We start from the raw sequence: 10,371 nt of genomic DNA, 5'->3' as shown, positions 1-10,371 counted from the left end.
TATATATATATTTGAAATTAGCCCTAACAAATAACATGTATTGAACTTGTATATATACTTCCCTTGGAAAAGACTGAGACTCGGAATATCTCAGTTAGACCGTTAGCATTTTTCTATTAAGTAGTGAGGAAATCGGGGAAGACATGCACCTTTTGAACTCAATTGTATGCAAAACCCAAAGGTATACATTGCAGGATGTAGCTTAGAAGTTTTCATTTTGCTCTCACACACAGACACAAAGATGGATTTGTGAAATTATTTCTAATTTGATTTTTCACAATAGGTTACATCACCCTTTTTACTTAACAATTCAAACTTAAAATAAAAATAATTAAATTATTTTAGCCTATTTCATATTTGCTTCCATTCCAATTCACATACACGGGTAAATTCAAAATCCAATCAGAGACATATCTAGAATTTAAGTTTTATGAGTTCTAACCTTTGAAATTTAGTAGCTTTGAACCATTATATTTTAAAATTATGGGGTTAAGACCTACTATTGTTGCAATTTTAACATATAAAGTTATCTTTATATAATGATGAATTATAATTTCAGAATCTATGATGTTAGAATTCTGGGTTTGCTACTATATATGATACTGTATTAAAATTTTTATGTCTTGTGATTTTGAATGGGCACCAAGGACCATTTATAAAAATAGTCATCATAAATGTATATGACTCAAAACGTCTACAAACACCGTCATAATTTTGCAAGTTAAGCTTCAAAGAAACAACGAAGCTAAGAAATGATCCATGGAAAGAACACTCATTGTGTGAATGACCAACCAGAACTCAGCAAAATATTTTTTTGCTTACAGTGGGGAAATGAACCAACTTAGCAAGCTAAACCATGTTTTCTTCAAATAATAAGATGCATTAAGTACGATATAATCGTGGGAGCCAACAAGTTAAGGTATGAGATTACATATATAGTTTGATGTTTATTGATTATTAACTTATATCTTTCATGTATTTGTTTGATTTGAATAATGTGTCTGTCGTTTCAAATTTCAGGTAGAAAATTCAACTATTTTTCTTGGGCTTGAATCAAGTACAACATGCTTCCTCATATTCTCTTTGCATCCGAGAAACTTCATCGATAAATTGTCATTTATTGATTTGCAAATGTTTGATTCTTCAAAATAGTTTGGTGCAAAGTTTATTACAATTGAGTGTGCCTGTTACAAAATTATGTCTATGCTAAGTCGAGTGTACATGTTACGAATGTCTTGTGACTTGTTTTTTTCTTTTAAAATCACTATGTAGATATGGAGTTGTGCATCAGTTATGTCTTAACAAATCTACATGTACTCTAAAAAAAATTATTATATTTAGAAAGTTTAAAATTTTTATCATTATTTATAAGTAGTTAATCCTAATTTTAGATTCAAGTCCTCTCAAGTGAATAGAATTTGAGAATAAAACTATGTATAATAGAATATAGCCATATCAAGTAATATTACATTTTCAAACGTGCAGAGCACAGGCTCAGGCTCTGCACGGGTGGTGTACTTATCTTGTATTACTATAAATTGTAATTGTGAAAGTAATATTGCTTGCTTTGAATTGTTCAGTAAAAACGGGTGATGTTACCTATCGTGAAAAATCAAATTAGAAATAATTTCACAATCATCTTTGTGTCTGTGTGAGAGAGAGAGCAAAATGACAAGTTCCAAGCTACAGCCTGCAATGTTACCTTTGGGTTTTGCATACAATTGAGTTCAAAAGGTGCATATCTTCCCTGGTTTCTTCACTACTTAATAGAATCATCGTAACTGTCTAACTGAGATATTCCAGTCTTTTTCAAGGAAGTATATATACAAATCTTGTGTCTACGGGGTTTGACCACAAATGAATGCGATAAGTACCTAAATCCACCCCGTCAACCCATATTTCTCAGCAACGTTGTACATTACTAGCTTGTCCCACACATGACCAAATAGATGCTCTCCTCCAACGGAAAAGGTAAGAGCCCAACTTGAGAGGATAACAGCAAATACCGTGAAACCAATTGCTGACCTGACAACATCTACAAATCATAGTTTTCAAAACTCAATATTAGACAATTGCTCGCAGGCCCAAGTTGAAATGTTAATTCATAACAGTAAACACCATGAAACCAATTGCTCTAAGCTCTCATAAAAGCAAACACCATGAAATTCACCTAACATCTATAACTCAAAACATTCTAAAACCTAAACAATAGACTGTAATATGCCCCGTAGATTAAAGTAGAGATAGCTATATAAGAGTTATTGGAGTTGCCAAGGATGTGATAAAACCTAATTCAGACACACACACACACACACACACATATGTGTGTGTGAGAGAGAGAGAAATGGATGGAATTGAGCTGAGGACAAAGTGTTTTTTAAGGAAAAAGCTCGTATTATTTAACCATGAATACTAATTAAAACCAACTATAGCATAGGAATTCCTCCAGCATGTGCTGCAGATCTCCCTATAGGAAGCATGCAAACCTCAACATCCAATTCCACTTGAAATGGGTCCCCTTTGTGACCTTTAAGGTTCTTTCCTTGATAGGGTGTTACGTTATGACAAGCAAGCAGCCATATGGTCTCTCCACCAGTTGGTAAAGCACTGCATCTGAATTATATAGGACACGGCTTTTGCACACGGGATGATGAAACCTCCATTTAACTTTGTTCATTTATATGCATCAGCATATAGCTTGATTGACTGACTATTTCTCTGTGTTCAATGATGGGGCTCGAATCATTGATTATATTGGCTCAAGGGCATCTCAGGATGAAACGTCAAGTCCCTCCTCATGGACATAAATGTGGTAGGTGAAGGGTTGGCAAGAAAATGTTAACCCATTCACGCTCATAGAGGAAGTCTTGCAGCTAATTGCAAATGGCTGCTCATCACCATCCAAATCCATGACTTTTGACAAACAAAAATTTGTTTGGCAAAGTGAATGAAGCAAAGTATAATTTTGGAATTGTGGATGCCATCAGTGACATCCGGAGAGGTATTCACCTCTTAAATAGGCAGCAGTGTTTTGGGAAGCGAGAAGCGAAAAAAAGCGACGAGGGCTTGCTTCACAGAAGCGAGAAGCGTGAAGCGAAGCGCGCGCTTTTTAAAAAAAAGCGACATTTAGTATAAAAATAAAAAAATATTAAATAACTAAATAGAGGTAATATAGTCTTAGATTGAAAGAAATTACATAGGCAAAAATACTCATAAGTCATAACATATAAAGCAAAAAATCAAAAACATAATTAAATCACAAAGATTCAAACTCCTATTCTTCAACAAGACTGCTAGACTAATCACAAAATAAGAAAAAAAAAAAGCAAAAGAATTGAAAAAAAAACAGAGGAGGCAGCAGTCAGTAAATTAGAAACAGAGCATGCAGCAGAGATGAAGAAAAGAAGAGAAGAAGAAGAAGAAAAAACTAGAGTAGTCGAAACTTGGAGAGATGAAGAGATGAAGCACAGGCGAAGATTGTATATTTCAGGAGAAAAGAAACTTATAGAGATGAACTAATAAACATTAGCTAAAAAAAAGATGAACAAAAAGTTACTTGTAGTCGCGGTCGAGGTTGAAGAGAGAGGCAGCCTCAGTCGAGATCGTCAGGAGAGAAAGAAGGGAAAGAAGTATTGTGAAACAAGAGCCGCGAGGAGAGAAAGAAGGGAAAGAGTCGTGAGGAGAGAGAAGGTTATATTTCAGATTATTTTTTTTAAAAAAAATATTTTTTTTAAAAGAAAAACTATTTGTCGCTTTTTTTATAAAAAGCGCGCTTTATTGCGCTTTTGCCTTAGGGTCACTTCTCGCTTCTTCATCTGAAGCGAGAGCTTTTTTCAGATCGCCTCGCCTCAAGATAAAAAAGCGCACAAGGGTCGCCTCGCTTTGAAGCGCGCTTTTCTGAGCTTTTCACAACACTGATAGGCAGATGTATATTCTTCAGATGAAGCACATCAAAAAATACACTAATATAAAAGAGAGGTACAGCACAATATAAATACACACACACACACACGTTGATGTTGTAGCTATTTTGGAGAAATTTTGTAACTCTCTCATTAATGCAGTGGAGGTCTGATCCCATCGTTTTTACTCTTCACATTGTAGAGGTTTTTCCACATTAAAATTTCAATATTCGATATTTTGTTCTCACAAGACAGGGAAAGGATTTAGTTCCTGTTTGTTTTTACTCCGCTGTGTGAACCACACTTTTTCAAACACCAACAATTTATACCAAAGCTTTGGTTCGAGATATCTATATTGTGGTGGAATCTCTTTTTTGAAACTGGTAACATGACTATATTGTGGTGGAAACTCACTAAGGGTTCCTTAATTGTGGCTCATGGTCTGTACTGGACTATGATTTCTACTGGTATGATGAATGCAGTAGAGAGTAATAACTCTTTAACGTTATGACATAAGAGGCTTAGCCAGATTATAGAGAAAGGACTTGATATTCTGGCCAAGAAGACATTGTTGTCAGATTTCAAGAGTGCTAAAATAGAGAAGTGTCAGCACTACTTAGCTAGAGAACAAAATAGACATGTCTTTCAGATCTCATCCACCTCCAAGAAATACGTACTCTGAAGTTGGAAGAAGAAAAGAAGTATAACCAATACATATTTCTTCTTTTCTTCTTCCGACTTCAGAGTTACTTAGCTAGCTAACAAAATAGAAAAAAAGATATACGTACCGGTTGGAATTTGAAGTTGCCGGCAAAGTCTGGTTGGTCGACGGAGAAGTCTAGTCGAGTTGACTGATTGGAGTCACAGTCGAGGTCTAGAAGTGCAAATTTGGAAAGAAAATCCTAAAATTACCATTAAACTTTTTAAAGCCCTAAATTGACCATCATTTTTTAAGAAGATACAAAAGGCGACGCCTTTTGCAGATCGCCTCGCCACAAAGCTATAGGTGATAAAGGGTCGCCTCACCTCTCCTCTCTCAGCATTGGTGACGAGGCAATTACATTTCACAACACCTATAATTGATCTAGCAAACTTTGGGGTCAGTGTCTTGAAGACTAAAGATCAAAGTGTTGGGTGCCTTTAAGCAGCTTCAAGCATTCGGTGAGCAAGAAACTGGAAAGAAGCTGAAGTATATTCATACTGATAAGGGTGGTGAATATTGTTGATGAACACCACAAGCAACAAGGTCTCAACCAGAAAAGACTTCTCAGCTTCATGGTTTTTGGCAGAAAGGTAAAGTACAATATATAGAGAAAATGCAGATGAAAATAAATCTGACCAGCCAGCTTCTTCTGGCAATTCCTGATTTCTTTCTTATTGGATTAAGCTGAAAGTTGAACGGAGTGTTGCCAACAACTTGGTCCTCCATTAGAAACTAACAGAGCAAGGTTTGGAGTCATGTAGCTCTATATTTTTAGAAAGTATACAATAGCTACTCTCAAATTGTTATAGGAAAAATCTTTCTCATACCAAACTTCGCTTCGAACATCACTCTTGAAAGCAATAGCAAGATATAGGTTAATAACATGTGAAGCGATTAATAAAGCATCACCCGAAAAAGAACCAGGCAACTTTGCTTGAAAAAACAAACATCTAACTATTTTCATCAAGATATTGTTCATCCTCTTTGCCAAACCATAAACTGAGGAGTTTATGGAGGAGTCTTCTGGTGATTGATACCTTGTTGCTTGCAAATTCGTCAAACAGTCCACAATATTCACCATTGCTATCCGCATGAATACACTTCAACTTCTTTCCTATTTTCTCTCTCGACACTCTTGACTAAGCCTGAAACTGCTTAAAGACGTCCTACACTTGGTCTTTATTCTTCAGGACATAGAGCCCAAGTTTCCTTGAACAATCACCAATAGAAGTAATAAAGTTAAGTGCACCACCCAAAGTTCTTGTCTTCATTGGACCACATAAATCTGAATGCACCAACTCAAGCAGTTTCATTTTTCTTGAAGGAGGATAAGACTTGAAAGGTTGTTTTCAGACAAGCAGAGCCCACACTTTCCTAATTTAGCAGTTTTGAAATCTGACAACAATTTCTTCTTGGCCAGAGCATAAAGGGTCATTGGTAGGGTGTATAAAAATAATGTTGAAGAGAATGCATTAGTAATGTTGCCAGTAGTAATGCTGGTATATGTTATGCTAAAATTATTTCTTATGCACTCTTTGATTGGTTATTAAATAACATGCATTTCTTCTTTATTTTATAAAAAATTATTTGTTCATAAATATACCCTCCACAAATATGGTGTAAATAATGTAGAAAAGGTTCTGAGAGGTGATTGTGTCTTTAACTATAGAGAAAAGACATAAAGTGACACCTGAAGTAGTTCTGAATTTTCAAAAAGACACCTAAACTATGCAAGCGTCCTATAACCCCCCTAAACAATTCTGAACTGATATTATTACATTATTTATTGTCCACCTGGCATGGAGAGTGTATGCATCTCTTAAAGAGCGTGAACAAACCAAAAAAACGAATATAATTTTTTTTTGCAAGTATTTTGCTATAAAATACATTTTCTTGTTTTTCTTATTATCTTAACTTTTTCTCCTTATTATTTTTTCTTTTTCTTTCTTCCTTCTTCTTCAAAAAATCATTTTCATCTTAATTGAAGCTCATCACTTTAATTGTCACTTTTTATCACAATTTCATCTCCCCTTTTTACTACTATTGATTTAACTATCTTTTTAATTTAAACTATATCTAAAAATTATATTACATTCGAACAATTTGATAAGCACATTAGATTTCAAGATGATTATTAGATATTATTTAGTTTTTTTAATCCAAATTTTAATTGACCTTTTTCAAATTTTGGAGAATTATAATTCTTTCAAAATTATCATTTCTAGTTTTGAAGTTATATGAAAATGAGCTAAATTAATGAGATGATTAGGGAGTATCATATAGTTTTTGTTTTATCCGATTTTAATTAAGTTCTTTCAATTTTCGAAAATTAATTTATTTTTTTAAAATTATGATTCTAATTTTGGATTTATATGAAAATGAGTAGTTGATGATACTTCAAAATTTTAAATTATTTAGAAAAATAATTAATTTTGTTATCAATAATTTAATAAAGTATAAATAATATTATGAACAGAATTTGACCGGAGAAGAAGAAGAAAAAGAAAAGAAAAGAAAAAAAATGGGAGTGAGATTCAATTTGACATGAGGGGTGGGAGGTGAAGAAAAAATAGAAAATGGAGAAAGGTGGAAGTTGAAATGAAATTTTAAATAAATCAAAATTAAAATTCAAAAAGTAAGAGAGAGAGAGGAACAAAAAAAAAAGATAAAGCAAAAACTTAAAATGAAAAAAAAATACATTTTTAATTAAATTAACACGTGTCATGTATTAATTGGTGTGTAAACTCACTTGCTTCTTAAAATTTGGGGCTGATCGAAAAATGGTATAATAATACCGGTTCATAATTGTTTAGTGGGTGATAATAGGACAGTTATAAAGTTAAAATGTCTTTGTAGAAATTTGGGACAACTTCAATGGTTACTTTATATTTTTTCTCATAACTATACTAATGCATGCATTTGAACTCCTTGTATTACTAACAAAATGATTTGTCATGTATTAGTTATACATAGCATAATACCCTCCATAATACATAGGTTGAAAAAATATATCAAATAAGGTATAAGTGATACACAAAGTTAATGCATGAATTATATTTTTGTAATGCATCCTACCAAACAACCGCTAAGTCCTTTCTCACCAAAATGAAGCATTCATTACAAGTTGTGTAGTTAAAGCTAATAAAATCACTACAAACCCCAAAACGATCATTATTTTCTACACGCGTTTTTATTCAAGCTTTCTCTAGCAAACTAGTTTCTAATTCACCTATTTCATTTTTTCATAACAGTAATAATATTTTTTAGTAATACTTGCTATACACTCTTAAGTTATGCCCCAGTTACTGTTGTTTCACTTCTCAAACTAGTGCTCTTAAACTCTGGCTAACCACCCTAGAAGATCAAAATGGTACAACTTATAAAATCACGAGAAAGGACTCATCATCCAACTAAATTTAATTTGTTTTCCATGTAAAGATAATCATCGTAGGAGAAAGAGGGTATATAACACCTGGAAAATGTTTCATTATTTTCTTTGGGATAATCATCTGCAAAATGTTTTGTTATCCAGCTAAACATAATGCAGACACAACTGTAAAAAGTTTCTACATTTAAACAAAGAAGTAAACTCCAAAACATGGATGACTTTTGGTTTATATTCTCGAATATCAAGCGCTTTTTGGTCATCGCTCTTAACTTTAACTTTGTTACCAACAAATTGATTTTTGGTATCTAGTGAATAATTCGAGCTACCAGGTTTAGTGAATATTACTTTAGCATCTCAAAAATTAAGACGCCTTTTCAGCAATCCTGATCCAAGCCTCAAAGGTTGTGAACTTCTAACCTACCTGGTGTAATTGTTCAATAAGCTTCCTAAATCTATGGAGCTAGAGTCGTTTATTACAGTTTTGACTATTTAAGTATCTATTGCCTTAATAATGCAATCAACAAGTACCACATCAACATAACACTATCAAATACACATCACATCAGACTATATTAATCTAGATGAGAAATAAGTGAAAGGTTTAACAAACTTGCAGCGGCACAAAAGTAGAAGCAGGAATTAACAAAGCATGAAAAGATTCAGATTGTGATCTGAATGGGATCCAGATGGTAAGGTTACTATCTCATGGCTGACCCACACAATTGTTGGTTCTAGCTTGCCTAATACAAAACAAAACAAATAGGACCTGTTCACCTTCAGCAACATAATGCCGAAGCTGATCAAATTAACCCCAGAACCCCAAAAGCAAATAGTACACTCATCAAAACAGTAGAAGCATATATGTTCACATTCTATCCCAATTAATTTGGCCGCATTTACTTGAGAGAGTCGAACAGTATTCTTTTCCAACTACATTGTTGTAAATTCTATGAATGTGAATTTAATGCACTCTAAGTAAAACAATGAACAAACCGTGTAATTCCACAAGTGGCTGTGCGGAGGATAGTGAGACCCCTCAACTCAAATAAAGAAGAAGAAATTCTTTCAAAGCAGTTTGAAAAAAGAAAATATAAAAATGAAGAAGACTAAGGAAATCACTACACAGGAATATCCGAAAGTTAATGTAGTTAAAGGCATTCATTTTGTTAGAAAAACCATGTCCTATTTCATATAATTCGCCCTTAAACTCGAACCCTTCAATTCTTTTTTTTGGATCAGTCTTTAACATTGGGGTTATTCAGATGGATTTCTCCAAATAAAAAGACAAATTACGAAATGCGTCGAGGTTTTAACCAAAAGTAATAAGGACTTACATCGGCGGAGATCTGGATGATAATAAGAGCTAGGACGGCGAAGAACAGGCCAAAAGTATAAGCAATTGACAGCCCAAAGCCAAGGAAGAAGTAAAAATCCGAACTTGAAGAATCTACGCGCGTGATCGACGGACTCCTGCTCCGAGAGACCCAGTGGTCCGTCTACTGTCGGCCAGTCAACTCTTAGCGGATTCCGGTGGGTCGCAACGGAGGAAGGGGCGGTGGAGATGATATTATGAGTAGGATTGGAGGGAGCCGCCTCCATGTCCTGATCTGAGAAGTTGTAGATACCTACAGATAGCCGTCGATTGAATTTTGACAACTGAATACACCCAACTCAGTGGACAAATTTGAGTTGGAGGTAACAAAAAAGGTTTCAACTTAAAATAAAGGCCAAATGACCCCCAAAATTTGGTACCAATTTTACTCACACACCATAATTAGGGATATTCATTTTAGACAATTCATGCAGGGTTTGTTATATTATTTTAACACTTTTTTGATAATAAATAAAAAAAATTTAAGGAGAATATAATATACTTATTAATGATGTGATACACAATCAATTAAATAACTACATGTGTTATTTTCAGTTAAAAATAATTATAAAATCTATTTAGTAAATTCTTGTTAAATATTATTCTAAGAAAATCTCTTATTTCATTACAATCAAAATCTCTTTTGTGCTTTTTTTTTTAAAAATTCTTTTATTTTATTATTTTGTATATTTATTCATCAATTAAATAACTACATGTGTTATTTTCAGTTAAAAATAATTATAAATCTATTTAGTAAATTCTTGTTAAATATTATTCTAAGAAAATCTCTTATTTCATTACAATCAAAATCTCTTTTGTGCTTTTTTTTTTATTTAAAAAAATTCTTTTATTTTATTATTTTTTATATTTATTCATCTTCTTTCTTTTTTAGTATTATTGTTTGGAAAGAAAAGAGGGAGAGGAAGAAAGAAGGAGAGAATAAAAATTAAAATATGGGTGTTGGTATCTATTTTATCGGCAAAAAATGGTGATGGTAGATTTAGAT

General features: G+C 33.2%; 1 protein-coding gene across 1 annotated transcript; it reads right to left on the bottom strand.

Moving 5' to 3' along the window:
* Positions 1 to 1,575: 1,575 nt before the first annotated feature.
* On the bottom strand, positions 1,576 to 9,691 carry LOC107021346 (probable gamma-secretase subunit PEN-2). The gene is made up of 2 exons (XM_015221988.2): positions 9,328 to 9,691; positions 1,576 to 2,035 (listed from the first exon to the last, which is right to left on the bottom strand). The coding sequence occupies exons 1-2, from the start codon at positions 9,590 to 9,592 to the stop codon at positions 1,875 to 1,877; spliced, it is 426 nt and encodes a 141-aa protein (XP_015077474.1). The 5' UTR covers positions 9,593 to 9,691; the 3' UTR covers positions 1,576 to 1,874.
* Between the last annotated feature and the right edge of the window lie 680 nt (positions 9,692 to 10,371).

Source organism: Solanum pennellii, chromosome 6, assembly GCF_001406875.1.
Source record: "Solanum pennellii chromosome 6, SPENNV200".
NCBI classification, from domain to species: domain Eukaryota; kingdom Viridiplantae; phylum Streptophyta; class Magnoliopsida; order Solanales; family Solanaceae; genus Solanum; species Solanum pennellii.
Note: the sequence above shows the minus strand (reverse complement) of the source record. Positions and strands in the feature narration are given on the sequence as shown.